General features: G+C 38.9%; 1 protein-coding gene across 1 annotated transcript; it reads right to left on the bottom strand.

Moving 5' to 3' along the window:
* Window positions 1-231: 231 nt before the first annotated feature.
* Window positions 232-13,831, bottom strand: pde6d (phosphodiesterase 6D, cGMP-specific, rod, delta). The gene is made up of 5 exons (XM_056459070.1): window positions 13,593-13,831; window positions 4,076-4,164; window positions 3,722-3,847; window positions 1,466-1,571; window positions 232-743 (listed from the first exon to the last, which is right to left on the bottom strand). The coding sequence occupies exons 1-5, from the start codon at window positions 13,640-13,642 to the stop codon at window positions 662-664; spliced, it is 453 nt and encodes a 150-aa protein (XP_056315045.1). The 5' UTR covers window positions 13,643-13,831; the 3' UTR covers window positions 232-661.
* Window positions 13,832-26,769: the final 12,938 nt, after the last annotated feature.

Genomic DNA, 26,769 nt, shown 5'->3' with positions numbered 1-26,769 from the left:
TTAAATATTCCATGAGATTAACAATGGGATTCACATGCTTTACAGGCAAAATGAGCAAAATGTGTTGAAAACTTCTGAACCATTTCTGATCTGTTCAAAATCCACTTAGGTTTATGTCATGTTTAGGAGGTTACATACACATACATACAATGTGTGGCAACAATAATCTATTAGATCACTAGTTCTGCCAGGAAACGCTTTCAAGCAAAAATGCGAGAGAGAGCATCAATATCAATATTTTAATTAATAATTACATCATTTATTTTTAAAACACAGCCTATCTTACAGTTTAACTAAAAAAGAGACCATGAATGACCACACAGACTGGGAGAAAACCTTTTAAAAAGAGCTGATGAGGAAGCAGTGTACATTGCAGGAATGAATTATAGAAGGAGAAGAACAAAAACATATACAAACAGGTATTTTACACAACCAGGTAGTCATGAGCATGAGAGCTCTTATGTACAAGTCCTTATCTGCCATAAAACTGGTGTGACCGTTTGTCTCGAAACTGGGTTTTATTGAAATGTTCCCTTTAATGCTGTTTCTACAGCATCTTAGAAGAAAAACTCAATATGTCGAGCTTCTCCTCTTGTAGTGATGGGTCCATCCTCCGGAGTGACAGTAAAAAAAAAAAAAAGAAGAAGAAAGATACCATGTCTCAGACATAGAAGAGTCGTACCCGGGATGTGCTGACATGAAGGTCGTCATCAAAAAACTTGGTTTCTATTACAACATTACCACTGCAAGAGAAAAGTCATGATTAATACAGATCAACTTTAGAGTAAATGTATCTGTTGTAAATATTACTCAAAATATGAGTAAAACATAGCCGTTTTAAAAGTACTCAAGAGTAGTGAGTATTATGCTGTGAAAAGCTGATGCATTGACATTTAATTTGTGGATGTGTGTAAACGTAACATTCTGTAGTGCATCTAGTTATTGCCCAGCAGGCACACAACGTCATAAGACATTAATATTAGGTTAGATTTTGGTCGTGACATAAGGTGACTAAAATTCAATGTCTAGTCAGTGTCTAAGGACAAAGTTATTTTAATGTCCAATAACATCGGCAAATCACGTTGATATTTGGTTGATTTTAGGTTGTTAGAAAGTGTCCAAAATCCAACGTCAAGCCAACATCTTAAACCAACATCATATTGACATCAAATACTGACATTTATTCATCAGTTATGGCAACCCAAATCCAACGTCTGATCAACAAAAAAAAATGAAGTAGTGACTGCAGGTTGAAGGAAAGTAGGAGTAAAAGTACCGATACAGCACTAAAAATTTACTCAAGGGAAAGTAAAAGCACGCATTTTTAAAACTACTTAGTAAATTACAATTTGTGAGAAAAACTACTGACAGTAATTTGAGTATTTGTAATTTGTTACTTTACACCACTGATTAAATTCTGATATATCAGTAGCATACATTGTATTTAAAAAAAAAAAATTCTTACGTTAAGACATTTGCAGGCATCATCTGTGACTCTGGTGCGGCTTCTATCAAAGACTGCCATGTGTTTGTTGAATTAGGAATCACAAAGCCAAACTCAAAAAACCACTCTGAAACAGACACAAAGGGTATGCATGTTACTTTGTTTTCAAATTGTTCGTATGCAGGCTAATAAGAATTTACTTTTACAGACATACATTGTTATACACTGTAAATTGAAATAGATTGAACATAAACAATTAAGTTGTCCCCCAAAATGTGTTGTTACAACTCAAAAGTAGTTTGAACAAGCAGTAAAAGTCATTTTTTCACACCTCACTTGGTGGAAAAATACATGATAAATAAATGCATTTACTGTATATATTACAATTTTGAATTTTCTGGCAATATCTCACACATTTCTGTTTACATCTAACAATTCTTTTCAAATATGAGTTTATATGCTTTTGCAAATATAACTTCTCACAATTCAGTGTACATTTTCATCTCTATCATCTAACCTTTTTATTTTGCAATTCAGAGTTGTTATCTTGCAATTTTGACTTAATTTTTTCTGAATTCATAAATTAGAGATCTCAGAACTGCAACTTTGTGTTTCAGAATTTTGGCCTAAAAATCATAATAGAATCAAGATAAAAAGTCACAATTTTTAGGAAAAAGTCAGATAGGACATTTACATGTTATTTAATTTATTATTATTTTATTTAGTTAAATTGTTTATTCCAGGGAGGAAACTAACTCCATATTGACTTGATGACATTTAAAGGGATAGTTCACCCAAAAATGAAAACTGTCATCATTTACTGACCCTTGATTTGTTTTAAACCAGTTTGAGATTTTGTTTTCTGATGAACCAGAAGAAAATATTTTGAAAACCACTGACATCCATAGGAAAAAAAAGTATTGTAGCAAAAGGTTACAGGGGAAAAACAACAGCAACTTACTAGTTTGGAACAAATCATGGGTGAGTAAATGACAGAAATGTATTTTTTTGGATGAACCCTTTAATGTACTATCAGTCTAATTCAATAAAACCATGAAATTAGGTGTATATCAAAATGTAAATGCAGATTGCAGCATGGTGAATAAGTGAATGCTAAATAAATTAACTGTAAATAAATGCAAGATTATTTTCTTTATTATTTATTTAATCAATGAGCCTTTAAAACAACCTGCATTTATTATTTAGTTTATTTAAGAATCACAGGAAAAGTATACATGTACTGTAAATGTTCAGCATTCTCTTACTTGTGCCTGATTGGGATAGCAATAAATCTAATTAGACAGACCCAAGTTGGCTGATACTGTCACTGATATGAGCAAGCCATGCTAACAAGAAACCAAACATTAAGGTGATATATATATATATATATATATATATATATATATATATATATATATATATATATATATATATATATATATATATATATATATATATATATATATATATATATATATATATATATATATATAGTTTTACAATTTCGATTTAAACAATTTTAGCAGTGCTTATTGTGAAAGCCTTATTTTTAAAGCCTCATTCGGTAAAATGAGAATGAATGGTTAGAATTAAGTTTAATTTCTTCATCCATATTTACTAAAGAAACTGCAGTCCCATGACACAGACAGTTCATAGGAGGAGTGTGTTTTTTAAATCACTTTCATGAATGATGTAATTATAACACACTGATTGCTAGAAAAGAAGCCTTAAAGGTTTCAAGTCTTTTAGATGTTAGTATTACAGACATCAGTATTGCTAGTTTTTTAGCATATCTGTAAGCTAGTGTGCTCAAAACGGTTATAAAATTTGAGTTTAGAAGATATAAAACTGATACAAACATGTAAAGCTTGTAGTTTGTCACTTCCACCTAAGAGGAACAACTTTTTTTTTCACGTCACCTCAAACTTCATTTTCTCATTAAATCTCGTCCAATCAAATGCTCTTTAGTATCTGACATGCCCCACCCCCAACAAGACGCTTCTCATTTGCTTTTCATTTAATTGACTTGAGCTCAACCACCGGCATGAAGGTGATTAAAAAACACTATTGGCTGTTTTTTTTTTTTTAAAGGGGAGGAGCTACACTATGTCCCACCCTCTCTTCATGGTTCGGTTAATATTAAGTCAATCATCGATATGCATATTTCAAAGCACTTCACAGGACCTTCAAAGGAACCAAATACATCTTGCAAGAATTTATCTGAACATCTACTGCTATTCATTATCAAAAAGTGCAAGAAAAAAAATTCTGAACAACCTTCTAGGCACTGGCCTTTAAAGAAAACTTTTTGCTCCAGTCGGAATTTTTCCAGTTTTTCTACTGAAGAGAAATTCAGCTCTCTGGAGACAGCTTTACATTTGAGGATTTTCTTAGGAACCCGAGCTGGAAAGAAAAAACAAATTCAGGTCCGTTAGTTAGCAGACATGGCACTTTCTGTACTAAACTCAGAACTGAAAATGAGAAAACGAAGTGAAAGCGATCCGCTCATGACCTCGCACTGACATCACTAAATAGAGCTGTGAAGTAGTGGACATAAGAGAAGAACTGGCGTAGCCTAGTCTAGTCAACAGTTTAAATCTTTAATGCAAGGTAAGGCTGAGAACCACAAACCTTCGTGTTCTACCCCAGGAAGAGAGAGGTCTTCGGTCCCCTGCCAGAGAACCTTCCCTGTCTCAGCATCTCGAAGATTCATCCAGTTTCTGAAGACAAGTCAAGGCATGATCAATATCTTCTGATTTCAGGGCAAACATTCAGCATCTAAGATAGAATCTGGTAAAATTCCCATGGTGTCAACGGGAGATAAATAAATCAAAGCAATAATCAGAGTTATGGGTTCACTGCTCAGAGAAGTGAAAGTTTACTTTGTGTCCAGTCAAAACTTTCTCTTTCACTAGAACAGAGGTTCAGTAGATTGTTCAACAGTTCAAAAAGAAATAAACTAACAAAAGTCTAATACATGTAAGCAGTCCACGAAACACTATTAAAGACTACTAAAGAACACACTAATGGCCAGATTCACCATTAGCTGATTCAAACTCTTTAATTCATTCATTTTCTTTTCAGATTGTCCCTTCATTAATCTGAGGTCGCCACAGCGGAATGAACAGTCAACTTATCCAGCATAAGTTTTACACAGCGGATGCCCTTCCAGCTGCAAACAATCACTGGGAAACACTTATACACTCTCATTCACACACATACACTATGGACAATTTTAGCTTACCCAATTCACCATAGTGCATGTCTTTGAATTTGTGGGGGAAACCGGAGCACCTGGAGAAAGCCACACGAACACACCGTGACACTCCTGATTCAAACTCTTTAGACATTAATAAAATAATAATTTAAATACTAGCCGCCATGATTTACTGAAGACATGCAGTGATAATATGATGTGAACAGTTGTTTCTCTGCATGTTTACTGAATACGAAATATAGTATGAATTTCTCTTTCAGATGCAAAATAAAGGAGACAAAGTACTGAAGTAATTTACAAAGTTTTGTGGTAGTCAATTTACTGCTCTTAACAACATTATTTAACAAAAAATGCATGTCTTAACCCACTTTGCTCTTAATAAATGTAGCCTAATGTTAATTTGTACTACTTGTAGATTGAGTTGGTCAATAACAATGTCAATAAGCTTAGACTGTAAGTTTGTCATTTCCAATGGAGGCGCGGAACTTGCACGACACGCAAATGGAAGTGTGACACGCACATGTTGGTCAAGCGGCGCACATGTGACGCGCGCGCTTTTCCAGGTACACATAGTTGAAAACATCTGAACTTTTCCAAATGACACGAGCGCACCGCAATTCATGCAAGTAGAACTAACCAATCTGCTTCACACTTTGTATGGTTTATACACATTTCAGTAACAGCAGACTAATTACCTCAGACAAACACAGAGCACCCAAACACTGCAGTGCTTTTTACTTTTCTCCTTAAACTTGTCTCAGAGCTGCAGCTATGGTTTGTCTATGTCATCCTCTGAGAAAACGGTTGTTGGTTTGCCTAATTACAGAAATATTGCAGGGGAGCGCGAGTGCAAAGCGCACTGAAAATGGTGAAGGAAACCACACGCTCGCGCTTGTCACTTCAGGTCAGAATAACAACACACACTAAAATGAATGCCGTATAGCAGCATTGAGGAGACTGTAAATAAAAAAGGATGTCGCCAGAGTGGCTTTTTGGTTCTTTTCTTGTGCATCCCAGCCCTTAGCTCCCCATCTAAAAGAATGTTTAGCATAGGGGTAATGTGGTCAATTCAACTTCACAATTTGTAAAGTTGCAATATGTATTTGAATAATGATGGCAGGTTCCTTTACTTGAAAGATTTGATTTTGAGGTTTACTGTTTCATTATTATTCACACCATAAAGTTTGCTTTGATTGTTCAATATTTACGCTTTACAATTGAACACAGTTTGTGACATTTTATTTAGTCTCCTTAACACTTTTTTTTATTATGAAGAGATGAGATATTTTAAGTATTTTAGTTTTTGACTGTTAAAACTATTTGCCTTAGTAATGTTGGTAAATTAAAATAAAGTGGTAAAAAAATTCTACTATACCTAGATTGATTGTTAAACAATACTCAATAATTATCAATTCCGAATGATATGAAACAAGATATTGTGATTTTTTTTTTTTGCAATAATCGCCCAGCCCTACCTTTCACTCCCATTGACAGTTTTACAGAATGAAGTGTGACCTGATGAAGACCACATAGGTCAAAAAAAGTGTCTTTTGAGAGCAATAGCGCCAATGTGGTGATTTTAGTTTATTTATTATTTCATTTTTATTTTATTTGATCAAGCACCAGCTTTCTTAGGATATGTGCACACTGATCCATCTTTCACCCTTGTGGTCTTAGACAAACTCGTCTTGTTTGATAAGGGCACTTTTACAAGACACAGCCGTGCTAAAAGGCTCCACTAAAAGTATTCTTTTCATTAACGTTCAGCATACAAAAAGCAATGCTGTCAAAATCCCTGTCCCACAATTTCACAATACAACTAAAATGCCAGGCTAGCAGTTGGAGAAAAAAAAACTGCACGCCTGCCTGCACACTTTGGTTGCATCCCACTTTAATTGATTTGTAGCTTTAAAAAACAGCTTGTTATGCAGCTTGAAGATGTTAACTGGTATTTTCTTAATATATTATTTTTACTTATAGGGCAAGTAGTTTGACCATTCACTGCCTTTTGTCATTCCTAGTGGTTTCCCCATATAGGCAAGCAAATTGTAAATACTAACACAACCACAGAAAACAGCTTGCTTATATATTGCAGAATAAGGTGGATACAACAATATATTCAGCGGGTGAAAAACAGTAAGGGACAAAATAATTATATCTGACTTATAAAAGTAAACAAAAAAAAAAAAAAGAGAAAAATTGAGCGTAGTATATACATATTACATTCATACTATGCACACTATGTAGATTTGTTATATATTATACATGTTTGTATATTATATATAAGGGTGTTTGTGAAATCCTTTTTCATTGAAAGCAAACACATACTCAAGAGTATATGCAAACCTGGGTGTAATTCTATAGTCTGCCATTGTTGTTATGGTTGTCAACTAGGGCTGCGCAATTAATCAAAATCGAATCGCAATTTGAAATTCGCAAAAGGCTGCAATATGATATAAATATGCATTATATCATTTTCCCCACCCAGAGCGAATGCGTGACTGCCGTGTGTGACAGTCTTACTTGCCAATTGAGTGAGCACACTTTCGTTCTGCCCAATCAGAATTGCGCAATCAAACTATGCGGAATGCCCAGAAAAAAAAAAAAAACTAAAAAAAACAGATTAGATATTTTCTCCAAATCGCACAGGGCTATTGTCAACTGCTGAACAAGTATACACATTTGCATGACATCACTCTTTTTACAACATCTAGCTTTCATTGTTTACAAGGAGACTACATGGAGACTCTGGAGGTAAACAGTTCTGGTTTACCATTTTTTAACCCATTCAGCCAATGGTCGTTGAATCAGATTAGACCATTGGAATCTCGCTCAAATTTTAAAAAGTTTCTGGCTCTACTGTAGTTACATTGTGTGCTAAACATAAGGGAAATGAAAAATTGGTATTTTCTAGGCTGATATTGCTATGAACTATACTCTAATTTCATGAGATAGCAGCAAAGATATTTATGATTACATCATTAAACCAGAAAGAGACTATAGTTTCTAGCCAGATCGGTCTAGAAAATAGCAACCTTTGACTTTCTGTTGATCTTGGCACACGCTACAGAAGAGTCAAGGAAAATTACCAGAATTATTTGGTCATTTTTGAACAAGATGCTAATGGTATAATCCGATTCAATGATTTATGGTGAAATGATTTGCTGAAGGTTGGCTGAATGGGTTCAAAAATGGTAAAACTCAACCTTTTAAGTCTGCCTATTTTCAAAAAAAAAAAAAAAGAAAAGAAAAGTGGAGTGATCCTTTAAAACTCGTTTTCCCAAGTTATTACTTCAGGTCCTCAAAATGCTGTAGTAGTTGAAAGCGGTGTTGTGTAAAAGCCTGCTAAATCTGGCTCTTTCACTAAATATCTTGTTCAACAGACGAATCCACCCTTTTCCCTGGATTGAAAAGAGCAACTTAATTTATTTATCCTGTTATAAATATTTATGTGTTCCACAGAGAATAGGGTGTTATGGATTTAAAGGCCTGCTCACATCAAGGATGATAACTATAACAATGAAGATATAGTTTAATAATCATTCAACATTTAAAAGTAATGTTAGGTCCACAGCACTAATATAATCAATTATTTTGAGCATATAAATTAAGAACTAGTCAGTTAAAATATTAACAAAATGTGAGACTTCATTAAACTATAAAGACCTGAAGCATTCAAAGTGCATGGGAAAAATGCAAGACTATGGATCCTAACACAGAAATTGCTACCTTCATTGTTAACATTTTTGGTTTGAACTGACCTTTAAAAAGATGGGATGGGAGATTTATTATTTTAAATTAAATGCCGTCTAAAAAGTATCTGATCAAAAATAACTGACAACACTTGAAGTCTAAAAACAACCTGATTTGTCTGCTAAACAACATTTTGTCAGAATGCCCTGTACTCAATGTCAGTGACATCTGACCTCTTCAAATCCAAAGCACCTGTAAGAAACTCTCAGGCTGGTAAAGCACATACTCACACGAGACTACATGTGTCATTACAGGTGCACAGCACAGGTCTTGGTTACCAATCCCAATGAGATCTCACTCAGGGAGACACACGATTGCTACATCATGTATCACTAATCCTAATCCATCCTTTAAGCATTAATAACACATAAATGCTCTTTAACAAATGCTAATCCCAAAGTTGTTCCTGTTGAATTGAGCTGATCATCAAAATCCTCCATGCCAACAAAAAAAAAAAAAAAATACATACATACATACATACATACATATGGGCTAAAAGATGAGAAGGGCGTTTTTAAGCATCATATATGGACAATAGTTTACCCTAAAAACTTGTCAGGGATATTTAAGACAAGAATTATTCCATGACAAGCTATACTGTATATATGGATGATTATATGAGTGATTAGAGAGTAACCCGGCCACATTTATTTTCTTGATATATTAATTTATTACTATATATTTATACTAAGCATAGGACTTATATTGAACTAATTTGATGCACTGAAATACTTTAAATTAATTTGGGGCAACAACATGATCCAGGATTCACATTCAGCTAATTCAATTTCCCAATCATAATAATTCACTTTAAAAATGATTTTAGTAGACTTAAGAAAAGTAAAAGATTTTTAAATCGAGTGTTGAGCTGCACCAAAAAGTAATTATACCTTTAAAATTGTAATTAACTTTATTTTCTAATTACTTTGTCTGAAAAGTATCTGAATTACTTCTTACATAATTTAATTACTTGATTAAATACTGCTTTAAATTCCTATAAATCTCAATGCATATTAGAAATTAAACTCTTTTGATTCTTTAAATGTGAGAAAAATGTTATCTTTTAGTATCATTTAAAAAAAAAATAAAACACTTAAAAGCTAAAATATTATTTGTATCAAAACATGCCAAACTAACAACATATTTCATATCTTTATATAAGATATTTTATCTTTCAGCAATTGTCAGACAAATCTAATGTTCTTTAGTTCAATTACTCTGCCTCTCTGAATTTAAATTTTCATAAACAAATTTTGGAATCAAATGTTGCTTAATTGTATGCAAATGTATTCATAAATGGAAACTTTAGTAAAAAAAAAATAGATTAATTACGCAAAATATATTCTAATCGCAAAAAATACTCTATAAAAGATTCCTCGGCTTTTCTGAATTAATTTATACAGAACTGTTGAATGTATGTAGTATTTAAGGCAAGTGCATTAAACATTAATTCTAATGTAATGCATTTTTTATTTAATGCCATGTCAGTAACTAAGGGTATTTTCATGGCAGCAACATTTCAATAATAAATATACAATTAAAAACAACAAACAAATGAATACATAAATTAAATAGGATTTTTAGTGTTAATTATTAGTATTACATTTTTTTTCCTTGTGTCACTTTGCTAAAAAATGTTGTTAAGAGAGTTAATTTCATAAAAAGGCTTCTGGAATCATTAAAAGCATTACAGTCCTGTAAAATGTGTTTTACAGTAAGGGGAGTTGTGCAGTGCAAACATTTAGTGGGGTCCCCACCTTTGAGCAAAGAGGCATGGGTTAATCTTGTCTAATACAGTAACTGTAATTCATTAACTTTAAAGTTAAAAGTAATCCCTTACTTTACTTTCTTTAGTAGACAAGTTGTTTAACTACAATAACTAAATTACCCAACCCAATATTTTCACGTTCTATATCCTGTGATTAATTTCACCCTGAACTTGCAAACTGCTGAAGCCACTAAAAATGAGTAACTATTTAAGTGCTCGGCTCCGTATGTGAAGCACCAGGCGACTGTGTTTGAGATTACTGGTGACAGATGTCTGTGAATCTCACCTGCCGAGCACATTGAGAGTCGCAGGGGAGAGACCCTTTTACTCACAAACACTGTCACTGTCGAGGTAATTAGTCCCCTCGGCGCCAATGCTTTCACGGAAGCCACATTCGTTTTTAAAAAGTCATCATTGTTGCCATTTCCAGTCTGTTGTTGCTGGTGCAAGAGATTTATGATAACAGTGTGAAAAAAAAAACTCAGTACATGAAACACATCCCATTTCCGCCTGTTAATTCAGGAGACTGTTTACTATGCTTTACCAAATAAACTTAGTCACAGGAACATAACTATCCTTAAAAAACTCCTTTGATCAGTGAAATAATACTGCTAGAGCCAGACAAAACTTGCATCTCTGCAGCACAGCTTACAAAGCAACACTTGTAAAAAAACATAATTTACCATACAAAACAATATCTTTCATTTTCATTATTTAAGTCAGTGTTTTTTGTACTGTATCTACTCAAGGGGATGATGCTTTGCACATGGTAGTCACCTCTGGGCCACACTGGGGTAAAAAAACCACGGAAGGCTGATATGACGGAGCCTGGAGATGTTATTGCACAAAAACTTTGAAACACTGTTGTGTAAGTACAATGTACCAGATTCACACTACTATAAAGAGCTGCGCTAAACTAAGATGACACATATTCAGCGAAAACAGCTGAGTTCAAAACCTACATGCAGGGGAGATGCTGTAACAGATATTATTTTAACTTTAGTGTAATGCAAGTGGTGATTGTTGTTGTGATTTATATGGCACACCAGCCAGTGCTCCACTTTACATAAATCAATATCTGAATAAACTTTCTCTGCCTATTTGACTATATACATTGACTGAACCTTTCAAAAACGTGTGATCTGTAAGATTTATATTGTTTTAGAAGGGCTGCATGTAGTTACTTAAAAATAGAGAACTATTGGGAAAATATTATTACAATCTAAAAGACCTGTTTTGTCTTTTAAACTATTTTACAATGTGATTTATTCCTGTGATGTAAAAACTGAATTTTCGGCAGCCATTTCTTCATTTATCAGTGCCAAATGAGTCTTCATAAATCATTCTAATCTGCTGTTTTTCAATATTTAAAACAGTTTTCCTTCTTTTTTTGGGAATTGTTAGATGAATTGGAAGTTTAAAAAAAACACATCTAATTGACAGAAATCTTCATAACATTATAAATGATTCCTTTCTTCTACTTTTTTTTAACTGGACAAACCACAAACTTTTTTTGAACAGAAAATTAAGTGATATATATATATATATATATATATATATATATATATATATATATATATATATATATATATATATATATATATATATATATATATATATATATATATATATATATATATATATATATATATATACACAAATACACACACAGACAGACGGTCAAGACTAAAATTATTCTGACTTTAAGTTACTTATTTTAGGTTTTTAAGTTTTTTTAATTGACTTATTTACCTAAAATGACACAGGTTTCTTTCCAATGATAATAAGATGATGTACAAGCTTTTATTTACATTTGAATAAAAAAAAAAAAAAAAGTGAGAATTTGCCAGTGGTTTGAATAATTTCTGCTTGACTATATATATAAATATATGTATACATTCACAAAAACAAACAAACTTGCATATTTTAATGAAAGATCTGTGAGTACTTGTGGTAAAAATTATATAAATAGGATAGATAGATAGATAGATAGATAGATAGATAGATAGATAGATAGATAGATAGATAGATAGATAGATAGATAGATAGATAGATAGATAGATAGATAGATAGATAGATAGATAGATAGATAGATAGATATTTATCACAGGCACTCACAGATATTTCATTAAAATATGCAAGTTTGTTTTTGTCTATGGTCATTTTCTACAGATTTTCCTTACACAGCACACAGTTGGATGTGAGGAGCATAAGGCAGCAAATCCCTGTCCTTTCAAATCAAGGATTTAAGAATTACCAGCTTGCAAGACACACCCTTGCTTTCCCAAAGAAGGTCACACAGGGTAGACCCATGTCTGCTTGAAGAAACTCTAGAAAACCACTGTGCATCTAGACTTGAAAGGGCAGTCCAAATTTTCCAGAAATGTCCATTTCTCAAACCACTTCCACTCAATCAGAACTTTCTGGTGCAAGTCTGATTATTTTCATCAGATTTTCAGAGCCTATTATAGAAACACTAGCCAATGTTATGTAATCGTGATGGCAGGCACAAACTGTGTGAGGAGATTTCACCTGGCTAATGCACCTGATCCCAAGAATCAGGTGCCTGACAGTCTCATACTATCCTGAAGCTGATGTGAACATTAACCAAACTTTCAGTTGCAGCAAAGAACATCCCACTAGTTACTGATGCTAATATGCTCAAATAAATGCATACCTAGAGGGAATTTGAACTCAAAGCGTCTATAATCCAATAAGCACCATCGGACTGCTGTAAGACGACAGCCTTCAATATGACACGTTATTCATATGCAGGTAACTCAATAATGCAGGTATGCACATTAATTGTCACATAATGCACATGATACAAAAATCTGTCATGAATGCAGTTCATAAAAAATAAAAATCTGGATTGGAGAAATTACGAAATTACAGTTTTTTTTTTACTCACAATCATACATTAAAATTCTGTAGAAATCTGCTTTTGTATATAATGCCTGCAGACTTCAGCATAGACACTTTTTAAAAACGGTTCCAAAACTTGATTAGATGTCTAACAGTTTTAATATTTACAAAATTAGCTGTTAACTGACAGACTGCCATGGCCGAGAAAATTGTAGCTTGGTAGCATTTTAGATATAATAAAAATAGATTGATTAAACTAAGATCAGGCTAGTACTAAGCATCATCACAACTAACAAGAGCAAAATAAATAATAACTAACGTTAGTTCACCTCCCGGTTTTTTTTTTTTTTTTTTTTGCTAACTGTAACGTTAACTAGCATCCCCCAAAAAAGCATCATTAATAGTAACGTTAGAGTCCTCGTTTCAAAACCGTCAAAATAATACACATTTACACACCAAATAGCTAGCTAGCTATGATGTAAAGTTGTACGAGTTTTAGGTTTGTAGCTAGCAGGCTAATCTGTCCCATCATCAGTTAAGGATACAGTTTAAACCCCTTCAGAATCTCCTTCGCTCTGTCTTCGTCCGAAGACATCTTTTTCCTTGATGTTCAGCTTCAGCAGATGAAAAAAGACGAATTAAAGCGTTCCACCGAGGAATAACTATAAAATATGGCACAAAATAGCTTCTAATTATAAAAAATCCAGCTCGAAAACGCTTTTAGTTACAGTAAGATCCAGCTTTAATCTGAACGGATACACTTGATCCGCTCACAACCTACTGTAAATAGATTTTTTGGGAGATTGACAACTGCTCTGACTAATCATTTTGCGAGTTTTCGAAGGTCTGGATTAATTTCGCCAATCACAGCGGAGATTGAAGAATAAGGGCGGGATCTGGTTGCGTAGGGACGCGTCACCGATGGCAACCCCTCAAACGTCCTTCGAACGCAGCCCAACGGAAGCGCGTGTGAGACAAAAAGTTGCTGTACATTATTTTCCAAGGCAAAATAGAGCTCTTGATAAAGCTTACAGGCGGATCAAATCAGATGAATAATGCTTGTTTATTGCTAATAGACTATAAACGAGCTGTGTAGGACAGGATGAAATATCTTCGAAAACATAACATGAGCTTTTTAATGGATTAATCATCTTTCTATGCACTCTGCATTGAACTTGATGTATTCGAGAAAATACAAAAATATTTTAATTAATATTTTTTAATTGATGTAACGTTACACATAGCATAAACATCAGTTTCTATTCACAATCCTCACACTCAAAAAATATCAACAGTTTTTTAATTATTATTATTATTATTACTGCGAAAACATGTGCTGGATAACTTGGTGGTTCATTCCGCTGTGGCAATCCCGGATTAATAAAGGAACTAAGCTGAAAAGAAAATCAATGAATGAATAATATTAATAATAATTATTATTATTACTATTATTATTATTATTATTATTATTATTATTATTATTATTATTATTATTATTATTTTTATTGCGAGGGACGTTGCATTGACGTAACAATACAGAACCATTCACTGTTCTTTACTTTTTTATTTGATTACATTTTCTTTATTATTTATTTTTCCAGTAGAAATTTTCCATGATTGTAGAGGCCTTTACATGTCTATGAATTGCTGCCAGTAAAAATGCTTTTATTTTTAAGAGTCCAGTTAGTCTGTAAGGGCAGTTCACTATAATATGAAAGCTCTATGCTTGCAAATTTTATGTCTAAAAGAAGTCCTGTGGCCAAGCAAAAACCAGCAGAGAGAATAATGATGCCTATATCTGTGCAATTTATGAACGCTTCTCAAAATTCTCTCTCTTAAAGTGAAAAGAGGGCATGTAAAAACCACAGAGATTCTGTTACATAAAGTGCCCTATTGGTTATTGCTCTCTTCTGCACTAGACTTTATATTAAGGGGGGCGTTTATTATCATTTTATTCTAATTTACGTTGTTTTATTTATTTATTTATTTATTTATTTATTTATTTATTTATTTATTTATTTATTTATTTAGATCAAGCAAAGTAGACATGTAATAGCAAAGTATGACCAGATGGTGGTGGGATAATACAACTAAAGAAAACAACCTCTTCTTTGAAGGCCATTATTACAGTTTTGCCACAAATTTCAGAACTCTGGTGTCAATTTTTAAAACTCTAGACACAAAATTCACCACCATTGCCAAAATTGCACATTTTTGTAAAACTTTGAACTTTTATTTCATATGCTTGGATACAATACACACAAGTCAAAATTACTTTGTTCATTGAACTAAGACCACTTTTTCAGTAGAATACAATTAATTATCAAATTGATGCCATTTCAAAATGCAACTCAGACATTACATTTGAAATAAATGTGTATTCATTTCCTTAACATGATGTTATTATCAACTGATACAAGCACCCAAAATGACAAATAACTGTTGCATTACTCTTGATGGAAATTGATCCACAATACTACATGTTTAGATGATGAACGTTTCAGGATAAATCAAATGACATCAGTTACCACAGAAGATGACCAACTGGGCTACATTATCTATATATTTCATCTTTATTCATCCTATTCCATATTTATGGTTTCTTTTTTCCATGTACCTCTTTTACAGACAATGTTTTCATATTTTAGATGTACTGTATGTAAGAAAGCCCAATCACAGCAGACCAATGTCAGGCCTGGATTCTTTCCAAGATTTTTGAGTAATGAAAACACCACTGTGATGTAGAGGAGAAGCTGTGACCAAATCCACAAGACGGGACTGATGAAACACAGATCCCAAAAAAGAAATCTCATATATAGAAATATATGCAAAGTACATATGTGACATAATAGTTCATATGAATTTTACATTATATAAAATATGTCATACATGTCAAAATATTGCCATTTTTAACTATTAGAATTACAAATATGTACATATATATTACGTAAATGTATTATCTATTATGTTATGTATTTTACCTCTACAAATATGTTTCCATAGGGCTGTTTATGAACACACGCACGCACGCACGCACGCACGCACGCACGCACATATACAGTTGAAGTCAGAATTATTAGCCCCCCTTTGAATTTTATTTTCTTTTTTTAAATATTTCCCAAATGATGTTTAACAGAGCAAGGAAATTTTCACAGTATGTCTGATAATATTTTTTCTTCTGAAGAAAGACTTATTTGTTTTATTTCGGCTAGAATAAAAGAGTTTTTTTTTAATTTTTTTAAAACACATTTTAAAGTCAAAATTATTAGGCCCTTTAAGCTATATTTTTTCAATAGTCTACAGAACAAACCATCCTCATACAATAACTTGCTTAATTACCCTAACCTGCCTAGTTAACCCAATTAACCTAGTTAAGCCTTTAAATGTCTCTTTAAGCTGTATAGAAGAGTCTTGAAAAAATATCTAGTAAAATATTATTTACTGTCATCAGTACAAAGATAAAATAAATCAATTATTAGAAATGAGTTATTAAAACTATCATGTTTAGAAATGTGCTAAAAAAATAAACAGAAATTGGGAAAAAAATTAACAGGGATAATAATTCAGGGGGGCTAATAATTCTGATGTTTGATATGTATGATATGGTTGAAAAAAATGTAAATAGTGATTTTTGACAAATGATTTTAACAAATTATTGACTATTATGAGATTTTAGATACAGTATGTGGAATCCAATTGTAATTTGCATATGTTGCCATTTATCATGCCATATATCAGCTTTCTACATGGGGGTGTGCAGTGAGAAAAAAATGACAGTAAACCTACATTATGATGAATAAAACTAGCTCAGTGTATCCACTGTCTGAACTGTTCCCTCTACATTTATTTATAAACCATAACGAAACCTGTATCATATATTTTAAACAAAAATATTTATTGATGGCGACGCAGTAGCTAGTGTTGTCGCCTCACAGCAAGAATGTCACTGGTTCAAGCCTCGGCTGGGTCAGTTGGCGTTTCTGTGTGGAGTTTGCATGTTCTCCCTGCGTTCGCGTGGGTATTCTCCGGGTGCTCCGGTTTCCCCCACAGTACAAAGACATGTGATACAGGTGAATTGGGTAAGCAAAAATTGTCCATAGTGCATGAGAGTGAATGAGTATGTATGGATGTTTCCCAGAGATGGGTTACAACCTGAAGGGCATCCGCTGCGTGAAACATGTACTGGATAAGTTGGTGGTTCATTCCACTGTGGCGACCCCGGATTAATAAAGGGACTAAGCCGAAAAGAAAATGAATGAATGAATATTTAATGATTGTTAAAGATTGTTTATTGAAACGATGTGCATCTTGTGTGCTTTTGATCTAAAGTTCTGTAGTATTTGTATGATAAAAGGATCATGTGAATCAATGATCCTGCAAATGCAAGACTTCTTTAAGATAATGAACGCAGCATGCAGAGTTTTGAACACTGGAGAGTCTGTATTAAAAGTAGTGACTTTTTAGAGTTTTGTGTCTAGAGTTTTGAGTAATTCATATTAAAATAATTAATAGAGTAATTAATTTCCTCTATTCAGTCCACTCATTTTTTGTAATGCATGATTGTACCTCACTCATTAAATTAGTTTGCAATAAACAAAATAATTTTAAACCAAAAAAAGTTAAAGTAGATGAACAGAAATTAGAACTATTTTCAATGAACACATCATCATTCACCTACAGTACCTCAGAAAACGAAATACCAGCAGTGTGGCATCAATCTAGCCCAAATTACAATGGAAATATATGATCCATCACCAAACACAATTCTGCTACTTCAGAGATATCACAGCCAACAGTCAAAGGATGAGAAACATTGCAGAAAGGCCTTATATTAACAGTAAATCTTACATCTCTGCAGTGGTCTTCAAAATCTCATTCAATCTATTACATAAATTGCTGCCACTGCTCCTCCTGACACCCTGAAATATACTTCTGCATAGATTTCATTTTTTTTTCTTTACAAACACTACACTATTTGACATCGCAGCTTTCAGTCAGATTGCTCAGCCATAAATAGCACTGTACATTTAATTTAGTAGAGAAGATCTATGCATGTTCTCACAACTAAAGCTGGCATCAATACACCAACACTCTTAAGTTTACGAGGAGCATCCCAGTGGTCATTATGTCAGGAAATTACTTTTTTTTTAAAATAGACTGAACTTTGCGTCGAAACACATGCTCTGTCATGGCATATGAAAGATAGGGGCAGAGATCCTCTACACCACAAGCCCATAACTTCAAATTACTCTTCCAGAGAGAAGACAAACTTGGACTGGAGCTGTTCAATTAATAATTACACCTTTCACCCCATCTTTAATGCATGATTAGATCTCATATCAAAGGTGGTATGATGAGAAAGCACACTAAAAGGAGAGAGGCCTAATGACATATACACCCTATAGAACCTCTTTATCTTCCCGATATTCATCTTTAGTTTTGAATTGAATAACTGTACGGGGACTGGAGGAGCACATGAGCATTTTCATTCTCACTTCAAGCATTCATAAAAAAACATGCGCATGTTTCTAACATATTTACAGAATAACTTATGCACTTTTCAGGCAATGCTCTCTTAAGAATTACGTTCAATGAACTTCATCATTTGCTGTTTTACTTGATTGTGAATGTTGCATGTTATTTGAGTTCTTTGAACCTTGCTTTGAACTGAGGTTTGCCTGTGTTGTTTTTCCTGACAGCTCAGAGCAGTGAAGCCATTACATAAAAGACAGCAGTGAATCCAGCCTCGCACTGTCTGTCTGTCTGTCTGTCTGTCTGTCTATCTGTCTATCTATCTATCTATCTATCTATCTATCTATCTATCTATCTATCTATCTATCTATCTATCTATCTATCTATCTATCTATCTATCTATCTATCTATCTATCTATCTATCTATCTATCTATCTATCTATCTATCTATCTATCTATCTATCTATCTATCTATCTATCATTCCAATCACCCAGAAAGTGTTTGTAATCGCCCAACAAGAAATTTAGAAACCTAGAAAACAGCAATATTTCACAACACTTTAAATTGGTGTCAAAATAGCATGTTTGACCTTTTGTCCAAAGATTATCATTAAAACAAAAACAAAACAAAACAACACAAAAAACCCTGCTTAGAGTGGTGTCAGGAACACCATTCACCCAAGAATTTGGGCATAAAACTGTCATGACACCTTTATAATTTATATATGTCACCTTTCCTCAGTGATAAGATTTAATGTATTGAGAGGTATGTGTGCTCTCTCTGAGACAATATTTACAAAGTATTTTAAGTAAAACATAAAAATTGCCACCACAATATCAAAATGAAAAACAGAAATTATCCCTGATCACAAACACTTCATTAGTGCCATGTGCTCTTAGCATTTATGCTAGCAAATGGAGTTTTTACAACCCAAATCATAATACTGTTTGGACAGTATGGAAAACGCAAAAAAAAAAAAAAAAAAGGTGATAGTGATTTCCATATTTACTTTGTCTTTTATTTCATTGCAGACAATATGAACACAAAATATTTCATGTTTTGTCTGGTCAATTCCTTTCATTTGTAAATATACATCCTTTCCTGTCCTTCAGACCTGCAACACAAAGACTGCGCATTGTCACGCAAAAGCCTTGGTTTGTGATTTATTTACAGCAGGGGTGTCCATACTCAATCCTGGAGGGCCAGTGTCCTGCTGAGTTTAGCTCCAACTTGCTTCAACACACCTGCTGGGAAGTTTCTAGTACATTTAGTAAGAGCTGGATTAGCTGGTTCAGATGTGTTTGATCAGGGTTGGAGCTAAACTCTCCAGGGCACTAGCCCTCCAGGACTGAGTTTGGACACCCTTGATTTACAGTATCCAGAAGGTAAGTGCAATGTAAAGGTAAATAGTGCTCAGGGAGGCTTCTGGATGGCGAGATGGGGTGTTTTCCAGGGTGTGCTCGGTGCACTCTGGTGAAGGTGAAGATGCCGTTCTAGCTGCTTGAATCTTGAGAGAGAGAGGGAGGGAGAGAGAGAGAGAGAGAGAGAGAGATGTTAGCGTCTGGGTAGGTCTGGAGTTTGTATCTCACCAAGTCTTCATTGGCTTTCACTTATATGCTCTCTCTCTGATTGCTTGCAGGTGCTGGTGGTTGAAACCACCTGGTGATGTAGCATTGGTGTGCTTAGCCGATGCCATCCACTGCAGGGGATGAACTCCAGGGTGAAGGATCATCCTAGGAGACAGTACTTCAGCTCCAGGACTGCCAACTTTATAGGCAGGGCCTCCTTCTCGATGACTCCATATCTTGTCTCTATAGAGGACAAATTCTGACTCAGGTACAAGACATGTTGCTCCTCTCCCTCGTGGGCTTGTGAGCACTGCACCCAGTCCGGAGTTAGAAGCCGCAGGGCCCAAACAACGCCCCATCTTCAGCTGGTGAACACAACAGCTCTCAGTGATGTGTGTAGGGGGCCTGCTTAGATAACAGTGTCTTTATCAAATGTTTACAGAACAAGCAGGAACCCAGTGTGTCTGTAGCTTTCTCTACGCAGATATGTGCTGTATTATGTGATAGAAAACCGAAGACTTCTTCAGGTCGTATAGCACATCATTCAAATCTGGTGTCTATTAAATGTAAATCTGAGACTACTCTTGGGAAAACAGCTTCAACTATTAGGTTATTATAGGCACTATAAAACATCTAATCACTTAACAATAAGTCACTTTTAGTCAATGATTTTATCAACAAAAATTGCCTTGATTTTATGCTTTTAAATGAAACTTGGCTAGATGACAGCTGTAGGGCTGATGGGCTGACAGCAGTTCTGAATGAAACAGCTCCTTTTTGATTTAACTTTGATTTATTGAGTGTTTGCAGAGTTAATAGGAGAGGTGGAGGCATCACTGCCCTGTTTAAAGATGTCTATGATAGTAAACAAGTGTCATTTGGTGACTATTTGTCCTTTGAATATCTGAGTATAGCACTGAAAAGTGCTCCACACATTTTTATGGTCATTTTCTACAGACCTCCAAAATATTCTCCAACTTTTATTGATGATTTTACAGAGCTGTTATCAATAGTAACCTCTGAATTGGACTATTTTACTATTGCTGGGGATTTTAATATTCACATTGATAATCCAGAAATCAATGATGTAAAAGAACTTATGACTGTTTTTAACACTTTTGATCTAACTCAGCATGTTCAAGGACCCACACACAATCGTGGACGCACTCTTGATCTACTTATAACTAAGGGTTTACACATTTCATCGACTGTTGTTAAGGATGTTGATCTGATAATTTTGGTATTTTCTTTGATATATTGATCATTCCAGTTATTAAAGACAGATCTGTTTCTGTCAGAAAGAGATGCATAAATGAGAACACTAGTGAGCAGTTTATGAAGGCCATATCGCTAGCACCAAGTATATCTGCTGACTCTGTTGATTCTCTTCTTGATTTGTTTAACTCTAAAGTTAAGAATGTCATAGATGACATTGCTCCTGTTAAAGTCAGAAAGATGACTGGCAGACAGAAAGCACCTTGGAGAAAATCAGCAGCAGTTCAAATGATGAAAAGACAGTGCAGAAAAGCTGAGCATATGTGGAGGAAGACAAAACTAGTAGCCCATTATAATATCTATAAAGACAGTCTTCATGCTTTTAATATGGAACTAAGCACTGCTAGCCAGACTTTCTTTTCAAGCCTTATAAACAGCAACGTAAATAATGCTCGTACTCTCTTTGTAACAGTAGAGAGACTCACAAAACCCTGCAGTAGGATTCCCAGTAAACTAGTCGCTGAAAGCAAATGTAATGAGTTTGCTCATTTCTTTACAGATAAGATCAATAATATCAGAAAGGCAATCAGCTCATCCAATCAGCCAAGTTGTGTCGACGTTAGACAAGCTCAACCACAACTTAATTGCCATGATTTCATGGTAATTAATGGTAAAATGTAAGAAGAGATTGTACAAATTATTAAAATATCAACCTGCAGTCTTGACACACTCCCAACATCATTCTTCAAAACTGTTTAGAAATGGATCTCCTAAAAGTAGTAAATGCTTCTTCTCTCAGGGAATTGCAGTCGTTAAACCCCTCTTGAAAAAGAGCAACCTGGATAACACCCTATTGAGCAATTACAGGCCCATCGCAAATCTCCCTTTCGTTGGCAAAATCATTAAAAAAGTTGTTTTTAAACAGGTTAACAAGTTCTTAAACTTCAAGGGATGTTTAGACAATTTTCAATCTGGTTTAAGACCACATCACAGTACAGAGAGCACTCTTATAAATATAATCAATGATATATACCTAAATACAGATTCAGGCAAACTAACAGTGCTGGTACTGGCAGTTTGGGCTTTAGAGGGCCCCTTGTCCTCCAGCTGAAGGGTCTGTGACCCCAGTGGGCTGCCCCAGGGGCCTGCCACTCTCCCTGGGTTGCAGTTTGGGCTCTTGACGGCCCCTTGTCCTCAAGCTGAAGGGTCTGTGACCCCAGCGTGCTGCCCCAGGGGCCTGCCACTCTCCTTGGGTTGCAGTTTGGGCTCTGCAGGCCCCCTCGTCCTCCAGCTGAAGGGTCTGTGACCCCAACATGCTGCCCCAGGGGTCAGCTACTGTCCCTGGGTGGCAGTTTGGGCTCTTGAGGGCCCCTTGTACTACAGCTGAAGGGTCTGTGACCCCAGTGGGCTGCCCCAGGGGCCTGCCACTGTCCCTGGGTTGCAGATTGGGCTCTGGAGGGCCCCTTGTCCTTCCAGATGAAAGGTCTGTGACCCCAGCAGGCTGCCCCAGGGGCCAGCTACTGTCCCTGGGTGGCAGTTTGGGCTCTTGAGGGCCCCTTGTCCTCCAGCTGAAGGGTCTGTGACCCCAACAGGCTGCCCCAGGGGCCAGCTACTGTCCCTGGGTGGCAGTTTGGGCTCTTGAGGGCCCCTTGTCCTTCAGCTGAAGGGTCTGTGACCCCAGTAGGCTGCCCCAGGGTCCAGCTACTGTCACTGGGTGGCAGTTTGGGCTCTTGAGGGCCCCTTGACCTCCAGCTGAAGGGTCTATGACTCCAGCAGGCTGCCCCAGGGGCCAGCTACTGTCCCTGGGTGGCAGTTTGGGCTCTTGAGGGCCCCTTGTCCTCCAGCTGAAGGGTCTGTGACCACAGTGGGCAGCCCCAGGGGCCTGCCACTCTTCTTTGGTTGCAGTTTGGGCTCTTGAGGGCCCCTTGTCCACCAGCTGAAGGGTCTATGACCCCAGTGGGCAGCCCCAAGGGCCTGCCACTCTCCCTGGGTTGCAGTTTGGGCTCTGGAGGGCCCCTTGTCCTCCAGCTGAAGGGTCTGTGACCCCAGCAAGCAGCCCAAGGGCAAGCTACTGTCCCTGGGTGGCAGTTTGGGCTATTGAGGGCCCCTTGTCCTCCAGCTGAAGAGTGTGTGACCCCAGCGGGCTGCCCTAGGGGCCAGCTACTGTCCCTGGGTGGCAGTTTGGGCTCTTGAGGGCCCCTTTGTCCTCCTGCTGAAGGGTCTGTAACCCCAGTGGGCTGCCCCAGGGGCCAGCTACTGTCCCTGGTGGCAGTTTGGGCACTTGAGGGCCCCTTGTCCTCCAGCTGAAGGGTCTGTGACCCCAGTGGGCTGCTCCAGGGGCCTGCCACTGTCCCTGAGTTGCAGTTTGGGCTCTTGAGGGCCCCTTGCCTTCCAGATGAAGGGTCTGTGACCCCAGCAGGCTGCCCCACGGGCCAGCTACTGTCCCTGGGTGGCAGTTTGGGCTCTTGAGGGCCCCTTGTCCTCCAGCTGAAGGGTCTGTGACCCCAGTGGGCTGCCCCAGGGGCAAGCCACTCTCCCTGGCTTGCAGTTTGGGCTCTGGAGGGCCCCTTGTCCTCCAGCTGGATGGTCTGTGACCTTAGCAGGCTACCCCAGGGGCCTGCCACTCTACCTGGGTTGCAGTTTGGGCTCTGGAGGGCCCCTTGTCCTCCAGCTGAAGGGTCTATGACCCCAGCAGGCTGCCCCAGGGGCCAGCTACTGTCCCTGGGTGGCAATTTGGGCTCATGAGGTCCCTATGTCCATCAGCTGAAGGGTCTGTGACCCCAGTGGACTGCCCCAGGGGCCAGCTACTGACCCTGGGTTGCAGTTTGGGCTCTTGAGGGCCCCTTGTCCTTCAGCTGAAGGGTCTGTGACCCCAGCAGGCTGCCCCAGGGGCCAGCTACTGTCCCAGGGTGGCAGTTTGGGCTCTTGAGGGCCCCTTGTCCTTCAGCTGAAGGGTCTGTGACCCCAGTGGGCTGCCCCAGGGGCAAGCTACTGTCCCTGGGTGGCAGTTTGGTTTCTTGAGGGCCACTTGTCCTCCAGTTGAAGGTTCTCTGACCCCAGCAGGCTGCCCCAGGGGCCAGCTACTGTCCCTGGGTGGCAGTTTGGGCTCTTGAGGGCCCCTTGTCCTCCAGCTGATGGGTCTGTGACCCCAGGATTCTGCCCCAGGGTCCAGCTACTGACCCTGGGTTGCAGTTTGGGCACTGGAGGGCCCCTTGTCCTCCAGCTGAAGGGTCTGTGACCTTAGTGGGCTGCCCCAGGGGCAAGGTACTGTCCCTGGGTGGCAGTTTGGGCTCTTGAGGGCCCCTTGTCCTCCAGCTGAAGGATCTGTGACCCCAGCAGGCTGCCCCAGGGGCCAGCTACTGTCCCTGGGTGGCAGTTTGGGCTATTGAGGGCCCCTTGTCCTCCAGCTGAAGAGTGAGTGACCCCAGCGGGCTGCCCTAGGGGCCAGCTACTGTCCCTGCGTGGCAGTTTGGGCTCTTGAGGGCCCCTTGTCCTCCTGCTGAAGGGTCTGTAACCCCAGTGGGCTGCCCCAGGGGCCAGCTACTGTCCCTGGGAGGCAGTTTGGGCTCTTGAGGGCCCCTTGTCCTCCAGCTGAAGGGTCTGTGACCCCAGTGGGCTGCCCCAGGGGCAAGCCACTCTCCCTGGCTTGCAGTTTGGGTTCTGGAGGGCCCCTCGTCCTCCAGCTGGATGGTCGGTGACCTTAGCAGGCTACCCCAGGGGCCTGCCACTCTACCTGGGTTGCAGTTTGGGCTCTTGAGGGCCCCTTGTCCTCCAGCTGAAGGGTCTGTGACCCCAGTGGGCTGCCCCAGGGGCCAGCTACTGTTCCTGGGTTGCAGTTTGGGCTCTTGAGGGCCCCTTGTTCTCCAGCTGAAGGGTCTATGACCCCAGTGGGCAGCCCCAGGGGCCTGCCACTTTCCCTGGGTTGCAGTTTGGGCTCTGGAGGGCCCCTTGTCTTCCAGCTGAAGGGTCTGTGACCCCAGCAGGATGCCCCAGGGGCCAGCTACTGTCCCTGGGTGGCAGTTTGGGCTCATGAGGGCCCCTTGTCCATCAGCGGAAGGGTTAGTGACCCCAGTGGGCTGCCCCAGGGGCCAGCTACTGACCCTGGGTTGCAGTTTGGGCTCTTGAGGGCCCCTTGTTCTTCAGCTGAAGGGTCTTTGACCCCAGTAGGCTGCCCCAGGGGCCAGCTACTGTCCCTGGGTGGCAGTTTGGGCTCTTGAGGGCCCCTTGTCCTTCAGCTGAAGTTTCTGTGACCCCATTGGGCTGCCCCAGGGGCAAGATACTGTCCCTGGGTGGCAGTTTGGTCTCTTGAGGGCCACTTGTCCTCCATTTGAAGGTTCTCTGACCCCAGCAGGCTGCCCCAGGGGCCAGCTACTGTCCCTGGGTTTCAGTTTGGGCTCTTGAGGGCCCCTTGTCCTCCAGCTGATGGGTCTGTGACCCCAGGATTCTGCCCCAGGGTCCAGCTACTGACCCTGGGTTGCAGTTTGGGCACTGGAGGGGCCCTTGTCCTCCAGCTGAAGGGTCTGTGACCCCAGTGGGCTGCCCAAGGGGCAAGGTACTGTCCCTGGGTGGCAGTTTGGGCTCATGAGGGCCCCTTGTCCATCAGCGGAAGGGTTAGTGACCCCAGTGGGCTGCCCCAGGGGGAAGCTACTGACCCTGGGTTGCAGTTTGGGCTCTTGAGGGCCCCTTGTCCTTCAGCTGAAGGGTCTGTGACCCCAGTAGGCTGCCCCAGGGGCCAGCTACTGTCCCTGGTTGGCAGTTTGGGCTCTTGAGGGCCCCTTGTCCTTCAGCTGAAGTTTCTGTGACCCCAGTGGGCTGCCCCAGGGGCAAGATACTGTCCCTGGGTTTCAGTTTGGGCTCTTGAGGGCCCCTTGTCCTCCAGCTGATGGGTCTGTGACCCCAGGATTCTGCCCCAGGGTCCAGCTACTGACCCTGGGTTGCAGTTTGGGCACTGGAGGGCCCCTTGTCCTCCAGCTGAAGGGTCTGTGACCCCAGTGGGCTGCCCCAGGGGCAAGGTACTGTCCCTGGGTGGCAGTTTGGGCTCTTGAGGGCCCCTTGTTCTCCAGCTGAAGGGTCTGTGACCCCAGCAGGTTGCCCCAGGAGCCAGCTACTGTCCCTGGGTGGCAGTTTGGGCTCTTGAGGGCCCCTCGTCCTCCAGCTGAAGGGTCTGTGACCCCAGTGGGGTGCCCCAGGGGCCAGCTACTGTCCCTGGGTGGCAGTTTGGGCTCTTGAGGGCCCCTTGTTCTCCAGCTGAAGGGTCTGTGACCCCAGTGGGCTGTCCCAGGGGCCTGCCACTGTCCCTGGGTTGCAGTTTGGGTTCTGGAGGGCCCCTTGTCCTCCAGCTGAAGGGTCTGTGACCCCAGGGGCTGCCCCAGGGGCCAGCTACTCTACCTGGGTGGCAGTTTGGGCTCTTGAGGGCCCCTTGTCCTCCAGCTGAAGGGTCTGTGACCCCAGCAGGCTGCCCCAGGG

Source organism: Danio aesculapii, chromosome 6 (genome assembly GCF_903798145.1).
Source record: "Danio aesculapii chromosome 6, fDanAes4.1, whole genome shotgun sequence".
In the NCBI taxonomy this organism is placed as follows: domain Eukaryota; kingdom Metazoa; phylum Chordata; class Actinopteri; order Cypriniformes; family Danionidae; genus Danio; species Danio aesculapii.
The sequence above is the reverse complement of the archived record's forward strand: the minus strand, read 5'-3'. Positions and strand labels throughout refer to the sequence as shown.